Raw genomic sequence first — 19,116 nt, 5'->3', positions numbered from 1 at the left:
TAAAAAATACAACAGCAGCACTGGTAACGCTCCAGAGAGCATAAGCCTTCGGATCAAACATGACACAGACTTATGGCCAGAATCAAAAGTTAAGAGAATCTGTCAAATGCTCTTGTTGACACAAGACTTTGTAGCTTCCAGGGGAAGGAAGTTCAGCAGTATCTACCAAGTTAAGACATTCAATATCTTCCTTCTGGGACTCTCTTCAGTCTCTCACACAGAAACATGAACACGAGGTGCAAAGGTACAAAATACTCACTGCAGCACTGCTGGGAAATAAAACAACAACAAAATGGAAATAGTGTAAGTATCAATACACAAAGGTTAAAAATGATGGGACATTATGCAGCCATTTAATTTTTGTTAGGGCAAAAAAAAAGCTCTTAGATAAATGGAGAGTGAGAGGAAAGCGAGAGCAACTTTTTCCCTTACTGACATATTTTGGTACTGTTTAATTTTTACTACGACAAACATGAGCTTATTTAAGAGACAGAGAGCTACATCAACTTCTATCTGCTGCTGGAATTTGTTCTGTTCTGCTTTCTCAAAGCTTCATTATGCTCAATAGCAACAGCCACTATTAATTTATGAAACAAGTAAAGAAAGGTCCAAAGCCCTGCAGGCAACAGCACCGTGGGGAAGACAGAGGCAGGTGAGGTTGCCACTGGCTGTTGCCGCATAGGCTTGGTGTCTACACCTGTCCGCAGCTGTGGGTAAGACAGTGCGTGTGGATAGCGCAGCTTTTAAACAAGGGCTGTCTCCACCACTCTTATCTACCTTTCCATTATGGGCTGGTCTGGCTGAAATGAAAAGAGGGAGCAATCTTTTAAGTATAGTTTAGAAGGAAGCTGAAATTCAAGAAGAATGTTTAGAGAAAGAATTGTCAGAGAATAAAGAGAAATGTGGCCGATATTTGAAAATTATGAGGAAAAAAAAAATCTTTGTAACATGTTCCCAGGAAATAGTGGGGGAGAAAACAGACCTTGCTGTCTATCACTCAGGGCCACGAAGAAAATGCCAAATTAATGCACGCTTCCTTAACCTTCCCTGGCGCACACAACAACGGAGGCTGATCCACCCTCACAGAGGGGCCTCTGGGAACTGCAAGCCAGCTCCCTCGCCTCCTGTCAGCCTTTGCACTACTACGGGACGGAGACTCTATTGGAAAGGGGACTGTTTCAGGTTTAAATGAATACAGTTCAGATAAATGGCCACACCTGCTGGGCTGGATCCTGGGAGGAGGGCCTGGCAAGCTGTTTGTCAGGGAATGTGGGTACTTCTGGGTGAGTTCCAACGCCAGGAGACTGGCACTGGTACAACAGCCACTTCTGGAAAACCTAATTTTCTACTGTGCTATCTACACCTTCCCTCCCCAAACTGGGGACAGTAGAGAAAGCACACGTGGCCACAGGCATTCAGGATGGCTCAGAGAACAAACAGCAAAAGAAAATTAAATCCTAACTAAACCAACGTGAAAACAAAGGCACAGCAACCAATGATCACATAGCAGAGTTTTCCATCTACACATGGTCTCGTTGCTTTCCCCCTTTCTTTGTCTCTCCCAAAGCAGTAAGAAGCACCCTCTCCCTGAACAGACAGGGCTTTATATTTCTTTTCTTTTTATTTCAAAATAAATTTACGTTGAGAATTGTTAATTTGGTAGCTTTCTTCACATTTTCACATTTTTAAGAGTCACAGGTATTTTATTTGTGTTTTAAGCAGTTGCTTGGTTAAAGATCCTACCTCCATTTCATAGGAAATGGATTACTTTCAATTACTCCTCGTACTTGTCAACTGGAAGATTATTCCACTGTTTTTGTAGCACTGGTTGGGCTGGCATCTGCGATGGTAGCCAAATGAGATTTCTTTTTTTTTTTTTATAGAGGCATGTTTTATTTATTTGTTTGTTTGTTTTGTTTATACATGCACTGGGTACAGTCAGAAGCGTGGGAGGGTGAGAGAATTCACCAGAGCCAGAGCGGGGAGCAGAGCAGGCAGAAGGACCGAAGTACACTGCTGAGGGGAGCAGCGGGCGGCAGGAGAGGTCTGCGCGCCATGTGGGACCCTCCTCCAGTGGCCGGGGAGCAGCCGGGGATCGAACCGGTGCCGCAGAGGCCGCGGGCAGCTTCGCAACCCAGCGCTCAACCGCTGCGCCACCGGGGAGGCCCCCAAATGAGATTTCTATGTAACGCATGCTGGTACTGGTCACACACGTTTGCCCGGCCCTTGTTCTGATACTCCACGATACAGCGGATCAACTGGTCATTCTCCAGGAGCCGCTGGATAGTCTCCTGATTAACTTCCGCCCTGCCTCTCATTCAGTTGGGTACGAAGGCCACCGACATCCTGCATAGCCAGGTGGGAACCTGGACTCAGGCTCGGGGACCCCGTGCAGGCAGACCTGAGCCAACCTGCAGCTGCAGACGCACTCGGGGCTTCATATTTCTAACCCTAAGCTTGCTGACGAGGATGAGCTCCGGGTCTTGGGGAGAAGCCAGCTCCGTTGCGCTGCCCTGCCCATACGCTGCAGCCTCCTGGCTGCTGCATAGCCTTGACTATGGGGTGCTGTGTTGTCTCACGGCTGTCCCCACTAGAACTTTAGCTCTGTGAGAGAAGGGACCATGCCTGTTCCATTCAGAAGACTCCTTATTCCTCAGCACAGGGCCTGATACCTGGTGGCACCTCTTGAATGCACAGACAAATCAGTGACTGGATTGAGGACTGAAGAAATGCCCTGGATCAAGCCATCCTCACTCTGAAGCTAATGGCCCGCGTGGGTGCTTCGGGCAGGCAGTAACAGAGGTGGCGCTGCATTTATCAAGTGAAAGTCATTTGAAATTTGCTCTGTGCAACCCAAAAGGGTACTTCCTTTTAGATATTGAGAACAAAAGGGGAGGAGCAAATTACCTTTTCATCTGTAGGATCTGCCTCAGATGATGATATTGTTTTGCTTAAACCCCCCACCCATGGCTTCCCCAGCACCCTCTCATCTCATTTCCTGCTACCCTCCATGTCCCCCTCTGCAGCAACAGTGGTCTGGCCTGATACCTGTGCCTTCAACCACCCAAGCTCACTCCCACCCGAACGTGCTCCCTCTGCCTGAACTCCTAAAAGAGAAGAGTCAAGAAGAATGTTAATTATCTGCCTTGGAATCTGGACTGGCAGCTATAACAGGCTCTGAAGAGAAAAGGAAATGATCACCACATGTTCATGCTGCGAGAATATTTCCACAGGTTAAGTGTAAACAAAATCTGCAGTCACTGATCCTTAGCCTTAAGGCTAAAAGCATGAAAAAAATTATATATAACAATTATTAATAATAAGTTGCAAGGGTGTGTATGTATATTTACATGTACATATATGCACTAATATCAGTGAAGGAATTTTTTCATGAATATCAGAGACTCAGCATGTAAATTGGCAAAAAAAAAAAAAAAAAAAAGATCTTTTAGCGGCTTTTCTCAGGACCAAAGTTAGAAGAGAAAGACTGCTGACACAGGGACAAAAAGAAGTTCTTATACCATGTCTGATGGTCAGTGTTGGGACAAGGCATCTCTGCATCCCAAAGAGCAGGTGTTTCACAAGGTAAAGAAAGAAACCTTCTAACAGGAATCAGCTATCTGTGCTTACAACTCACTAACGATCTACTCTCTGAAGTAAACTCTGCGTTATTCTTTGCTAGAGAAACCATGGCCAGTGGGGACAATCTCACCACCCCCATCATCATTACTGTGATATTTAGAAATACTTCACCTGAGCGCTTTTGGGGGGCCATACCCTGTTCTTAGGAGCTCTATCTGTATGAACCCTTGTTTCTAATATACACATGAGGGGGTTACCATTATTGATTTCATTTTAAAGGTGAGGAAAGCCAGAAAAGTCAGGCCACTGTCCCCAGGTCACACAGCTGGTAAGTGGCACCTGTGACTTCAGAGCCCAAACTATTAATCACAATGCTATCTAGCACCCCTAGTATAGCCACTCTGGCTTCATCAGCCCAAGACACTGAGTTAACTTAGTAAACAAAGAGAAACTTGGTAATGAAAGCAACAGATGGCAGAATTCAGCAAAGATGCTGGTGCAATTCTGGGGCCCCACTTTCCTGATTTACATCCTGAGCTAAATACACTTCAAGGCAGGAAGGGAGCACCTTTGGGAACCAGAGCACACACCTAGCTGTAAAGCACCCTTTATCTGGTCCAGGCCTGATTTCCGCTCTGCCTCGTTGCGGAAGCGTCTTCGGATAGTAGGAAAAACCTTGGTCTCCCACGCCTTCACCAGCAGCGCGTAGTGGTCCTCCTGGAAGAAGGAGACGTATGAATTGGGGCAGAACAGCTGATGCAGGCACCAATCCTCATCTGACTTTTGGCTCTCACCTGAGGCCTTCACTCCACTCAAATGCAGAGGCAAAACAAGGCACGCGGGCCTCCCAGTGAAATGGAACACAGATGCAGGGGCAAAGCGCTAGACAGGTTATGTTCCCTTTCCCTCTGAAATCATTTGTTCTCAGCAAGATCCCCAACTTTACTGCTGAAGAACTATCAGAGAAGGCTTGTTCTCTAACACCCCAATCACTGCTGGGTAACTGCCCATCAGGTGATGCAGAGTTTAAAAAAATGAACACTGCAGAGTCACTGTTCAAACACAATGACATCACTAAAGTGTAACCACTCTAGCCTTGCAATCTGACACGAGTGTCATTCTTTGTGGCTGACTCTGGTCAGCAGGGAGCCAATGAGGGCTGTGGGCTTCTTACCTGTGGGATGTCATCATCGTCATCATCATCACTCTCATCATCTGCAATGGGAGGCGGGTGGGGGTCTGGTCCTGAGGTGATAAAGTTCTCATAGCTGAGCTCCACTTTATAATGGCAGGAAGTGTCACTGTCATATTCTGTAACAAAGCACAATGACAGTGAATCCTGGCAAGAGAAGACTGGAGAAATCATGATGTTCTTACCCTGGGATGAACTGGATTTTCTGAATTTGCATGACAGAAAGACTCCTAATACTTGGAGGGATTTTATTTTATTTTTTTAAGATTTATTATTTATTTATGCATACAAGAGCTGGGGTACAGGCCAGAGGTGTGATGGGGCGGGTGAGAGGATTCACCAGAGACAGAGTGGGGAGCAGAACAGGCAGAGTGAAGTACACTGCTAAAGGGAGCAGCGGGCAAGACAGGAGAGGTCTGCTGCGCCATGTGGGTATCTCCCTGGTCAGCCTCATGCTGCAGAAGCTACAAACAGCTTCATAGGCTACATCTTAACTCCTTGTGCCACCAGGAAGACCCCTGGAGGGATTTTAAATCACAGAGCCAACAAATAGCCAGTCATCTATATTACCTTGGATCCTAAAATAGTTCCTATGGGTATAATTCATCCAACTCAGAAGAACTCAGACAGTTCATGAGAAATAAACATCATGAGAAACAAACTGATAAAAACAATGTGCAAAACCAGTATTGCAAGGGTCAAATGTGGACACCTTTAGTTTGGGAAGCTCACTTCTAGTAAATTTGATTATGATTATGAAATTTTTCAAATAATCAGTGCACCACCTAGGTTCCATAATTAGCATTTTAATGTCCTCAGCTCTAAAGCCATTAAAAAAAAATTCTAAAACTAGCAGATATCCTATAAAATTCTGGCATTTTTAGATTGTCTTAGAAAAGGTGGACATCTTTCAGACTTGCATTTCCAAGTGGCAATGTTCCACTGACACTGAGTAATGGCAGGCTTCCTGAATGTGGGGAACAGACTTCCCAGGCTGCCATGCTTCCTCTTACTCCCCATTTTCTTCCACTGGGTCTGTAAACTCCATTACTGATAGACACTGGAACATGCCCACGCTAAACGGACACGTGGAATTACAGCATTCCTGCTCCCAGTAAACAGTGGGGTCTGGGAGGAGGAGGCTTACGTTGCTGAGCGGTGGCCACGGCAGCAATGCGGCATGGAGGCCCATGAGTGCCAGGGTCTGACGCAATACTGGTGCCCGCATCATTGTCACTGTCAGATGCCATGGCAAAAGGCAGAGCTTCAAAGTTTGCACTGATCTCTTCTGCCAGATCAGTACATAAGTCGGCGGCATTGCGATGGGCCTGCCCTTCGGCGTAGGCAAATGGGCGGGAGCCAAAGTTAGCTCGAGTCTTGGTGTTCTGAAAAGAGATAAAAGGATTTGAAAGAACTTAGGTTTGTCTGTCCATCCATCCATCTGTCCGTCCATCCATCCATCCATCCATCCACCCACCCACTCACATATATACACACACATATATGTTCGTGTGACTGTTTGATTAATGTTCAATTCCTCCATTGACTATATCCCAATGAAGACAGAAACCATCTGTTTCGCTCATTGTTATATGGCCAGAGTTTAACAAGTGCTTGACATGTAGTAGTTGCTCAATAAATATTTGTTGTCTGAGTGAGTGGAAAAGGCTGAGTAATGCTGACTTTAATTACTGGCATCTGTAATTAATTCATTCAATAAAGCAGTAAAAGATGATATCAGAGACATGGCATAGGGCCAGACCCTATAAGATCCTGTAAGTCATTATGAAGACTTGAGCTTTTACAATATGTGGCATGAGGGGAGGGTGACGTGATCTGTAATATTTTTTAAAGGATCACTGTGGCCTGCTGTATCGAAAAGACATGTAAAAGGGCAAGAATGGGAGGCTGGAGAGCACAGAGAAGAATGTTATAATAAGCTTTCCAAGAGATGATGATTGCCAGGACAGATTGTTAATGGTGGACTCAGACAAGTGGTCAGACACCAGACACATTTTAAAGGCAAAGCCAGTAAGTTTAGCTGACAGATTTGATGCGGAGCATGAAGTGGAGTTAGGGAAAGGGAAGTTAGGGAAGAGGCCAAGATTTCTGGACTTAACAACTGGAAGGTTGGAGCTGCTACTTTCCGAGATGAGGAAGAAACAGATTTGGGGAGAGGGCAGTTAGGCTCAGTTTAGACAAGTTAACTCTGACAGACCAAGGGGACCTCCATTTTGGAGATGCTCCCCAGGCTGCTGGGTATTTGCATCTGGAATTCAGGGAGAGGTAAGAATCTGGAGGTAAGAATCTGGGAGCATGTCCTGAGTAGTAATGTTCTATGGAACATTACATGTTAATAGGTGCGCCTTAAATAACAAAAGCATTCTATTAAATACGTGTAGGGTGCTGAGTTTAGCTGAACTTTTGAACCTTTATTGAAGGATTCTGCTGAGTTTCTGACACATTAAAGCAACCCAAGAGGGTCATTTTCAAACTTACTGACACAGAGAATCACTTCACTGACACTGGAAAGATCACCAGCGTTCCCTGCATTGTTGTTGAGGAAAGACGACCAAAAGGAGGTCAAGGCAGCAAAGCACTCGGGTTCAAGGCAGAGGCAGGGCCTCTCCGCAAGGCTTGTTCTGAAGTTCATTTTGTCATCACGCACCACATACCAGGCAGCACAAGGGCAGGTCCGTGCCTTTCATTTTTTCCATTCCTGATGGAACAAATTGCTAAGGAGAGTTTTTGTTTCTCAATAAAGAAAACCTGCCTTTTTCTGAATGTGAACCACAGGCCACATCCCACCAGAGACGTCTTCGAGGTAGGGTGCCAGGCGCTGCCCACAGTAGGTGAAGTATACCCGGCCCTTGGCTGGCTGCCCTGGAGGAGGTGGAGTCCCCTCTGTTCTCTCCCAGCCAATCCCTGCCACATCGCCTATGGCAGAGAACAGGAAGGGAACACAAGTCAATAAAAGTCCCCCTTTATGGACTATTAAGAAAACTTCCAATTTGTGGCCAAGTGACAGGCCAGGTGTCACTGACTATCTTTGTCTTTATGTTGTCAGTTACATCTGAAAAAGACATAAAGTAACCCATTCTATTTAAATAAATATAAATATAAAGCAACACAAGAGAAATAAACATTATTTAGAAGAAAAATGAGAAATTACCGAGAAGAAAAATATATAGTATCTGAGTTAAGTTAGTTACCATAATTACACATTAACTTTAGGGTTTATCTGCCTAGCAGCCAAGGTAAGAAGGGAAAACGCTTGATGCAATTTTTTTTAAATTAGAGAAATGCAAGTTTTTCACTTTTGACATGCAGAGGATTACTTTAAAAGGTCGCATCTTCTCGTAAAGTGGAAGATTTAGAAATGGTTTTCAAAAATAAAATTTTAAACAACCTATTATCTTATTGTTAAAAAAATCGAACTCGTAATGTAAGCTATAGGTCTACCATTAAATCATACCATGCCTCCTATTTTTATATATTTAAGGCATTTTTGCATGAACTAAAAATAACAGAAGTCAAGCTGCTCTCTGATGAGGTAACTGGCTCTGGGGGAGAACTGCAAGAGCCAGGAGGGGCATGGCCCCATGGCAGCCCTCAGGCAAACTGCTAGTGCAGGTAGTCTTATAATCCCTGTTGTAAACTCTAGATAAGTGCATGAAGTGTAGGGTTCTGTTTAGAATCTCACAGGTGTCAGACCCCATGAGCATGGGCTGCCCAGTAGCTGGGGACTTGTTGCTACTCACCAGATATCCCCAAGGCCTGGAAGAACATCCAGCCCATAGGAGATGCTCGGCCATTGTTAAGGTATGTAGCCCAGAAGTGGCACAGAGATTGAGACTGTTGTGTTATGTGGGTTTTTGATTGCTACTCCTGCATAGACAGGAGTATTTCTCTAAGAAGAAGGTAGTCTGTGTGTCTGAGGTCCGACCCAAAATTTTCTCAAAAACAAGCAAGAAACAAACAAGAACCCTGACTAAGGTTCCCTTCTCCCTCTCTTTGGGCTTAAAGCACTTAATCAGCTGAGATGTCAGAGATCAGCTCCATAAAATAGGAGAGAAATAACTTTGACAGGAAATTCTTTCCAGGTCATAACTTGGCTGTAAGTGAAAACACCATGCTTCCTGGCAAAGTGTGATTTAACAAGCAGCTCCTTCCAGGATAAGAGATAGTGCAACACCCCCAGACAGCTACGAGAGTTATCTATGAGATGGTGTGATTCAGTGCTCCTGGCTAAGCATACCTGAGCATCTCACACATACATAGAGCACTCTAGTTTTATCAAGAGATGATGCTAAGGGCCTCCCCTGGTGGTGCAGGCGGTTGAGCACCGCACTGTGAAGCTGTCCACAGCCTCTGCAGTGCCGGTTCGATCCCGGACGGCCGGCGAGGGTCCCACACGGTGTGGCAGACCTCTCCTGTCTCTCCCGCTGCTCCCCTCAGCAGTGTATTTCATCAGTCTGCCTGTTCTGTTCCCCGCTCTGTCTCTGGTGAATCCTCTCACCCTCCTGCACATCTGGCCTGTACCCCGATTCTTGTATAAATAAAGAAATCTTAAAAAATAAAAAAGAGATGATGCTAAGATGTGGTTTCTGAAAAATAAGCCAACATGTTTGTTTCCATTGTCAAAATGACAGTCACCATGTTAACTATTACTGGAGCAAGTAGGGGGGATCCTGGTTCATCTACTGTATAGATCCAGTACTTACATGGAGGCTAAAAATAAGAGGGGAAAGATGTTTTTACTGAACTGAGTGTGTAGGTGACTGGGCAGTTTCTCTCTGAGCTATACCTGAGGTTTAGGCCTCTGGGAACAAAGTTTATAGCAGGAGCTAACAATAATGCATTTCTCAAGTATCTCATGGCTGGTGAGAGAGTCAATGTTAGTCAGGGGACAGCAGTGACAAATTTTTCTATTCCCAGTTGCTAAATCATTTAGTTTTACCTATTTAGATCAAAACCTGAGAATAACAGGAAATGTAGGGTAAAAAAAAGTCCCCACCACACTCACCAGGAGATAGAGTCACATCCAAGCGAACGCTCTTCCACTGTAATAAGCTGGAGCCATTGTAGTGCACGGCCCGGCCATTGCTATGAAAACACAAAGAGAAACCAAAATCAAGGCTGAGCAGTGAACAGACAGGGGTTTTAGTAGCTCCAGAGTAATAAGAGGAGAACCCTAGAACTTGTCTCTCCTTAAACATGAATATACTTCCAACTGGCATTGTGAGGAGGAGAGATGACAACATTACTTTAGTATTAAAATATCACACTAGTGTTTTCCAAAGAGTATTCACAGAATAGAGGGATATGGTTTCAAATGTATTTGGGAAACAAAGATAAACAGGTTTCTTATTGCAGGACAACTAGGAATCTTGCTAATGTGGACTATAAATCTCCCCCCCAAAAGGGAAAAAAAGTATGTCTTTTCCAAAAATTATTTCAAGACAGAAAACTATTTTGGGTTCCTGAATACCTACAAGAACCTGTGAAAAGTTACTGTTCTCGCCAATACACTTTGGGAAATACTGGTCTACAGGGTATTTTTTTTTTTAAATAACAATAGCAGGGCCTCCCTGGTGGCGCAAGTGGTTACAACGCAACCTATGAAGCTATCCACAACCACTGCAGCATGAGTTCGATCCCTGGCCTGCCAGGGAGCAACCCACATGGCACAGCAGACCTCTCCTGACTCGCCTGCTGCTCCCCTCAGCAGTGTATTTCAGTAGATCTGCCTCTTCTGTTCGCCACTCTGTCTCTGGTGAATCCTCTTACCCCCCACACCTCTGGTCTGTACCCCAGCTCTTGTATGCATAAATCAATAATCTTTTAAACAATAATAATAGCAGCCACTTACTTATGGAAAAGACAAGTGCCCACTGGATTAGTCCAAGCCCCGTCTCGTTTCTCTGCCTCAGTAGCGAAGCCAAAGGAAACAATTGGTCCAGTGTCATCATCGGTATCTCCATAGGAAACAATTTCAATTTCCCAGTAAAAAGATGGGGCCTGGAGAAACACCAGAGCAGGAAGATAATCAGATGGCTCAGGCTGGGCCCTTGAACTTGCTTTTTCTGTTCAACTTTGAAGGAAAGTGGCAAAAGACAGTGCATCATGTGATTTCTTACCTGAACTGGCAGTGGGGAGGTGGCATAGATAAATGTGCCCCGGGGCAGACCACCCCCAGCACTGGGGTCAGCCAGGAAGGTGACAGAAGTAAGGTGAGATGAGAACATGCAGGCTCGCACAGGTGGAAACACCCGAGAGGGGCTCCAAGTAATCTCTTTGGGCTACATTGGGGGGAAAAAACTCCATTCAATAGAACTGCAAACACAATCCATTCACCCTCTTGAAGAAGAGAAAAATATCTTAATCTAACAGTATTATATATATTTTTTATATTGAAAACTCTTCTTTTTTTCCCAAAGGAAACTTTATGTAAAGCAAGGCCCAATCCTGATCTCTTTTAACTGTTAATTCTGACACTTACTGTACATTTCTCCTTCTATGTTTTCAGTGCTATTTCAATATCCCTTTAAGAGATATCATTTACCTTGTAGTTATAACAAATTAGGTTTTAATTCCTACATATCTATCTCCTATATACACGTGCATACACTCATACACACACACATACGCACGCACGCACATGCATGCCCAGTTCCTCACCCCTAACATTCCCAGACAAAAAATCAGTAATCAGACTCTATGTTACTAGGCTTAGCACACAACTTAGTTACAAAGGTATAATATGGCAACATTTCTTTTTTCTTTTTTAGGTAAAACACCTCACATTTTCACTTTCATAATTTGTAATACATATAATCATAAAAAGTCAAGCTTCTCCATCAGATAAAAGAATATACCTTTTTAACCCATCAATTCCATTTTGTCCTACAGAAAGCCCTGAGAGATACACCCAATGATCAGCTCCAAGGACTTTGATCAATCACTGTTATGGCAAAAACTGGAGACAATATAGATTTGTAACAACCAACGCCTGAATGAGTAAACTGAGGCACAAGTCTATGCTGGACTATTAAACTGCTATTGGTTGACACAGTCCTCTATGTCCATCCTCGATGGAGGGCAGAGTGCTAGACACAGAATGAACAGCAGAAATTTACTTTCCGTTTAAAAATTATAGCTACAATATCACAGTAATATGTTGACTATGGTAATTGACCATGCTGAGATTTCAGATGACATTTCTTCTTTTATGTATTAACTTTTCATTTTGGAATCACTATAACCCTACAGAAAAATCGCAAGAATACATCAATTTTTGTACACTCGTACATAAATACACTAAATCTTTGAGATATGTTTCATATGCATACAGTTCACACATTTTAAGTGTAAAATTCACTGGATTTTAGTACATTCATATTATACAGCCATCACTACAATCTAATTTTATATTTTTGTCCCTCTTAAAAAAGAAACCCTGTACCTGTCAGTAGTGGATTCCCATCCCTGTTTCTCCTCAGCCCCTGGCAACCCCCAATCTCCTTTTTGCCTCTATGGATGTGCCTGTTCTAAACTTTCATAAATGGAATCACAATATGCCATTCAGTCTTTTGTGACTGGCTCCTTCTACTTAGCATAATTTCAAGATTTAGCCAAACCGTACCAAGTATCACTAGTTTATTCCCTGTTAGTGATACTCCATTGTCTGGATATTCCCTATTTTATGCACTCGTTCAGGAGTTGATGAATGTGTGGGTTGTTTCCCATTCTTGGCTGTTATGCACAGTAGCGCTAAGAATACTCACAGATGTACCAATTTTTAACATTTTGCCACTTTTGGTTTTGAATCATTCCTTCTATATATATCTATGCACTAATTTTGAGATGGATTACAGATCTAAATCTTTTTAAATTTTTTTTTATTTTATATATATTTCACTTCGCCCTTGTACAATGTATGCTTTCTCCTCTCAGGTATAGTCCCTGTGGATATCCCACCACCAATTCATGTGTGTCCCATCACCATAGTCCCTTGTGCTCTTCCCGCCCGTTTTGATCCTTCACAGATCTAAATCTTTTAAGAAGTTTTTTTCTGTTATTAATAACACAGAAAGTATTTACAAATTAGTAAGTTCTGTTCCTCTGCTATTATCTCCCAATAGTCAGACTGTCAAATCAAGTGCTCTAATATTCAAAGATGATGGCCTGCCAATGCAGAGACTGCATCTCCAAGTGGTTTTGCAAATGCTCATTCTCAACATTATGCATCCTCGACATTCCTTGATCCTGTGTGGTGCAGGCAGGCAGGAGATGTGTGCGCTGCCGAGGGCTCACCTGTCTCCGGTCGGCCTGCAGGGGAGGTGGTGGGGGCCGCGCACAGTCACGGTAGAGCATCCTCAGCCGTTCACACTGCACCTCCACAACTGCCAGTCGCTCTCCTGAAGGGGGCACATAGAACATGTGAAGGTAAGTCTCACAATCACAGAACGGTGCCAATGCTTTTGGAGTAGGGTCACAGCAATAATATGCTTACAGAGATCATTCCAATTCTTACAAAAGAGCAAAGGTCCTGAGACTCTGTCTCCTAGATGGAGCTCATCAGTACAGCAATGTGGGCGAGTGGCATGGGTTCTGGAGTTGGGCGTCTGTATTAAAAAATCTGGCTCCTTTACTTGATATATAACATTCACTTCCAACATGGGAATAATAATAGTATCTAGGTCCCAGAGGGTTGTTGTAAAATGAGATGAAATAGCACCAATGGAGCCTTTAGCCCTGGCACAAGGCAAACATTCAATAAATGAAAGCTATTATTCTCATCATTTAATAAATGAAAGCTATTAGTCTTAGCATCTAAACTGGTTTTTAAAAATCTACTACCTGTTGACCATCTCCTATGAGCAAGGCACATGCAGATGCTGGGGAACAGGAAGATGAGCTGACACCCGCACCCGGGGAGGAAAGGCAAGACGCGGGTAAGCAAGCACATGCAACAGAAACGCGGTACAAGACTGCATGCTGTGGATCATGATGTGACAAACATAGGTGCAGATGCATGAGAGGTGACTCCTACAGGATCCAGACAGAAAGGCTTACTAGAGATGGCAGTAAGTCAGATCTTAGGAGAGAGAGAAAACTTAAGAGAGAGAGAAGAAAGGGAATTCTGGGTAACTAGCCACTCAGAAAAGTATCTGGAATAGTCAAGAATCAGAAGTCTTAAGGACACCTCATACGGCATGAAAATTAATGCAAAATGGATCACAGATCTAAAAAATAAATGATTTTAATTACAAAGCTCTTGGAAAACATAGGGGCAAATCTCCATGACTTTGAATTATATAGTGGATTCTGAGGACACCAAAAGCACAATAAAGGAAAATTAGATAAATTGGATATAATCAAAATGAAAAATTTTAAGATAACCTACAGAATAGCAGAAAATATTTCTAAGTCATATCTAGTTGGGGACTTGTATATCTAAGACTATAGAGAACTCCTACAACTCAAAAATAAAAAGATAAATAACCCAATTAATAGGCAAAGAATTTGAATAAGACATTTCTCTTAAGATACACAAGGGGCCAATAAACACATGAAAAGATGGACATATTACTAGTCATTAGGAAAATGCAAATCAAAACCACTTACTAGGATGACTATAATCAAAAAGATGGATGATACCAGTGTTGGTGAGGACATGGATTACTTGGAACCCTCACACACTGCTAGTGGTGATATAAAATAGAATAGTTACTTTGGAAAACAATTCCTTAAAAGCTAAACATAGAATTACCATACAACCCAGCAATTCCACTCCTGTATCTATCCAAGAAAACTGAAAATATATGTCCACATAAAAATTTGCATGTGGTGGGGGCCTCCTTGGTGGTGCAGGGGTTAAAGTCTCAGTGCTGTAAAGCTATCATCAGCCACTGCAGCACGTGATCAATCCACAGCCAGGGAGGTGACCCACATGGCGCAGCAAACCTCTCCTGTCTCACCCACTGCTCCCCTCAGCAGTGTATTTCAGTAGATCCACCTGTTCTGCTCCCCACTTTGTCTCTGGTGAATACTCTTACCCCCCACACATCTGGCCTGGACCCCAGTTCTTGTATGCATAAAAAAAAAAAAATCTTTAAAAAAAACCCTTGGATATGATTTACAGCAGTATCATAATAGCCAAAAAAATTAGAAATAATACAAGTACCCATAAGTTGATCTGTGAATAAAAAAAGATGAGGTGTAGCCATGCAACAGGATGATACGCAGCCACACACAGAATGAAGTACTGATACTGCTGCACAAGGAGAACCCTTGAAATTTGCTTCTCGGTGAAAGAAGCCAGACACGAAAGAGTACATGTATGTTCTATCTATACGAATTGCCCAGGACAGGTGGAAATGGGTGCGAAAGAGATCAGTTTCAGCAGCACTGCAAAGGAAGAACTGGATGCAGAGAGCCGGATGTGGAAGGGCGGGGAGGAGGCGGAGCATCTGACCAAGTCTCTGAATATCAGAGAGCGCCTGCGCATTACCTAGAACAGGGGAATAGGAGAGGAAAGCTGACCCCCAAGTAAATAATGACCATGCAGTATATTCGTGAGGCCAGGGGGTCCTTCTGAGAGAAACAGCCCCACAGTCTGCATCTCAAGAGAAGTGGTGTCCAGAGCCGACGCCGGGAAAGCACAAGAGGTCAGAGTCACAAGGCTGAATAGGCCAAACTCAGAGCCCTTCTTCAAGTGAGGTCTGCTGACTGCCTGCGTCACAGTTCTGGCCCACCCTCAACATGAATTCTGACCTTCTGGTAGAGTTTGAAAAGCATTTAAACATCCAATGAGAACAGTCAGAAAGGGTCTGCAGCGCTAAAGACTGCTCATGAATAGTTTTATAAAAACACAAAGGTCTTGAATTCATAGGAAGGGAGAAAACACTCTTGACTGGCCCTGAAAGGAAAATGAAAAATGGAGATTTCCTATTTGGTGTGTACTGATAGTTCTTTTTTTTTTTTTTTTTTTAAAGATTTATTTTTTATTTATTTATACAAGCATTGGGTACAGTCAGAAGCGCGGGAGGGTGAGAGAATTCACCAGAGCCAGAGCGGGGAGCAGAGCAGGCAGAAGGACCGAGGTACACTGCTGAGGGGAGCAGCGGGCGGCAGGAGAGGTCTGCGCGCCATGCGGGACCCTCCTCCGGTGGCCGGGGAGCAGCTGTGGATCGAACCGGCGCTGCAGAGGCTGCGGGCAGCTTCGCAACCCAGCGCTCAACCGCTGCACCACCGGGGAGGCCCTACTGATAGTTCTTACATTTCTAGGTCTGTGGTGATGTTGATTTTGAGCTTAGCTGTTTGGCAACATTCCACGGCAGGCAGGAACCAGGCAGACCAAACTCAGTGGAGTGGGACGAGGGCAGCAGGACTTACCGGCGCTGCATTCCTGGGCTACCAGGTTAAGAACTTCAACAGCTGCTGGACACTGTTGTATGAATTCTTCACAAAACAAGCTGTCTTCCAAAAGCTGGGCCATGACCAGGCATGCTCTTAATATTAAAAGATTTACAATATTTCAAATCATCATTGTTGATTCTCTAAATATCAACTGTGAAAAACATTTCAATCAAGATTGTCCCCTACTTTCCAGCAGGGTTCAAACTCTCCATTCCTGTTGCTTCTTTCCTGAGCTGGACTGGCTTGGAGATAAGAGAATTAACTTCTCTTTTTCCACCCTGTAACTTTTGTCACCATGTGGACAATCAGGAAAGGGAAAAATGGTCACCATGTCCACTCTATGGCGGTGCAAAGTGCCAGGGGAAAAACCAGTTTTTCCCAATACTAGTGTTCTGGGACGAGAGGGGTCCAAATCCTTGGAAAACCTGTATGCTCAACTCTCTCCCCTGACTCCAAATACATAGACTTTCGGGAAATTTCATTATCAAAACAGAAACATATTACGGTTGTTTAATAGTGAATAAACATTTTCAGGAAAGACTGTTTTTTCTGACACCACTACTGTTGGCAAACTCTAGTTTTCCTAGCATCGATTTGGAAAGGAATAGATCAGGCTGGTATTAACATGGCCTGACCCATCTTCAAAAGGCTTAGTGGTGAAGGAATCCCTATGACAGAACAATGTTCTTTTGCCCAAGCAATCAGTGTGTTCCAAATACCACATTTCAATTGTTTGCTTATTGCTTTAGGTGGACTGCTAAATTTACTTCAATTTACTTGCAGAAACTGGGGAATGCAACAAAACTGTCAAGCGTAATGCCAGAGGTTGGTTTCTGTTACTCGGTTTCGCATTTCGAGCTGTGGAGTTACTAAGCCCAGAGTGGAGAAGCCCAGCAAGGACCCTCACCTCTGCGGCCTGCCACCACCTCAGCACATTTGGGGCTCTCTGGAGGGTGCTCACCTTGTTCTGATTTCAGCCAGAAGCCGAACGACTGCCATCACAGGAGCTGACCCATCTCCTGTTGCAGGAAGTGAGGTATGAATAGAGAGACTCCCCTCTTGAGGAAGCAACATGGACTGGACTGCCTGTACTACCTTCTCAGTAATGGACAGTTTATGAAGAGGCAATGCCTGATGGTGGTGGGGGGCATGGCAAAAAGTTAAATTCAAGTAGTTAGTTTATAAGAAATGAGGGTGTTATTACTTTCTGGAATTAATTCTCAAATTTGCAGTTAACACATTAAAATCACCAACAGAAAATTGCATACTAGATCAAAACTTTTAAAAACACAATACATCGTGGAATATTCCTAACATAAAGACGTGCATTTGCCATCTTAGATGAGAATTTTCATGTTACTATTAAATAATTATGTAAATACATTAATACGCCTCACAAGTAAAATTTAAGAGAACACATATTTGTGCTTCTGTCCTGTGCATGTACATATGATTTGTTCATTGCAGTACAGTTACCATTTGCAGTGACATTTTATGACACATTTAAAAATCACCTTACCTCTGATCTTGGAACACAAAGTCTAGACAATGGAATAGTCAATGTGTCTGATGCTTGCGAAGTCTTTCTACAGTCTATGAGTGGGAATCTGACTGTAGCTATACCTTCCTGTTCATTGATAGAAGCCACCACTCCGATGCTTCCTGATATTCCTCTGCCTAGAACCTGGAACACAGATGGATTATCACCACCTACCAGTTCAGGTGCTGTGAGCAGAGTCTCACGTGACAAGTAGGAAGAGTAAATTTACTGCTATCATTATCAGCATTACAGTAATACTTTATTTATAATGCAGATACTAAAACCTGAATATGAACTAAAATAATAGGCCCTAAAACCTTGTCAAGGAGATCATAACAGGCCATAATCTCAAACTTTCAGTTCTAAAATACTGCCACTATTCATGACACCAGAGTTCAAGCACATTGTAGTTAAGAGCATACAGTACTGCACTAAATAATGGAATAACCTATAGCATGGCATAGATCAGAATTTGGGAGTTTCTCAGATTCCTTAATTAACTAAAAGAGCAAGGATATTTGTCTCTGTGGGCAGTATTTGCCTTGTGATGCTCAGTTTATCAATGGATGCTTAAATATAGGGGAAAGCCATGACCTGGGAAAAATGGTGGCTGCTCACCTGAACCTCAGACCCTATCTTGATTGTCTCTTTGAAGCCTCCAAGTGCACACAGTGCAGCGACGGCCTGGCGGGCGATTCTCTGAAGTTTGGCAAGCTTCCTGCCACTGCTGCTGCCATTTTCCAGAATGCTTTCTGCATATTTCCCCAACTGTGGAATGTACATCAGTGCCCGAGACAGAACCTAAATACAAGAAGTAGCACATACAGAAGTAGTTAAAGCTTTGGCGGTTTGACAGTAAGGATGACGAGGGGCCTATAACAGTTCCCGGGGGTCGCAGGCACTGAAGGGATTCTGGATCTGAGTATGAACAACTGACATTTTGCCCACTTTTGTTTATGTGGTAGAATGGAATTGGAACTACACCACCTCAAAATATGGGGGAATCAAGTACTGTAATAATAACACCATCAGCTAAAGCAAAAAACTTACTTGAAGGAAAGCTCACAGCATACTGCTTACATCTCAACACCCGTAACCTTTAGGAGATATTGTGAAGGAACTTCTTGTTCCCTCAGTGAAGCAGTACAACAGTTCTAACCTTTTCTGCTGTTGTGGTCCATATCTGAGCAGCATTGGATTCAGGGGCCATCAGCAAGCTATGGAGCAAGGCGATCACTTCTGCAGCCATGCTGTTTGCCACGTGCCCACTGATGAAGGGTCGGACGGGGTCAGTCCTACAAAGGTCAGCAGGAAGAATGGTAGAAGCCCAGTGAAGGTCAAGAAAGTAGAGAAGTGGCTTTTACGGTTTATAAGTTCA

At 43.5% G+C, this 19,116-nt stretch overlaps 1 protein-coding gene across 5 annotated transcripts in view; it reads right to left on the bottom strand.

The window, feature by feature from the left end:
• HECTD4 (HECT domain E3 ubiquitin protein ligase 4) overlaps positions 1-19,116 on the bottom strand; it is a 172,072-nt gene that overhangs the window by 38,402 nt on the left and 114,554 nt on the right. For all 5 annotated transcript variants that reach the window (XM_037511140.2, XM_037511136.2, XM_054695324.1 and 2 more), the window contains 13 exons: positions 18,898-19,033; positions 18,357-18,539; positions 17,718-17,882; positions 17,160-17,329; positions 16,175-16,290; positions 13,091-13,194; positions 10,915-11,076; positions 10,647-10,795; positions 9,801-9,880; positions 7,548-7,711; positions 5,922-6,159; positions 4,757-4,893; positions 4,173-4,299 (listed from right to left, as the gene is read on the bottom strand). In XM_037511140.2, the coding sequence (XP_037367037.1) occupies positions 4,173-4,299; positions 4,757-4,893; positions 5,922-6,159; positions 7,548-7,711; positions 9,801-9,880; positions 10,647-10,795; positions 10,915-11,076; positions 13,091-13,194; positions 16,175-16,290; positions 17,160-17,329; positions 17,718-17,882; positions 18,357-18,539; positions 18,898-19,033 (1,931 nt within the window). The remainder of the gene's footprint in view (positions 1-4,172; positions 4,300-4,756; positions 4,894-5,921; positions 6,160-7,547; positions 7,712-9,800; positions 9,881-10,646; positions 10,796-10,914; positions 11,077-13,090; positions 13,195-16,174; positions 16,291-17,159; positions 17,330-17,717; positions 17,883-18,356; positions 18,540-18,897; positions 19,034-19,116) is intronic.

Source organism: Talpa occidentalis, unplaced genomic scaffold, assembly GCF_014898055.3.
Source record: "Talpa occidentalis isolate TD23 unplaced genomic scaffold, MPIMG_talOcc4v2.1 talOcc4.14, whole genome shotgun sequence".
Classification (NCBI taxonomy): Eukaryota; Metazoa; Chordata; class Mammalia; order Eulipotyphla; family Talpidae; genus Talpa; species Talpa occidentalis.
Note: the sequence above shows the minus strand (reverse complement) of the source record. Positions and strands in the feature narration are given on the sequence as shown.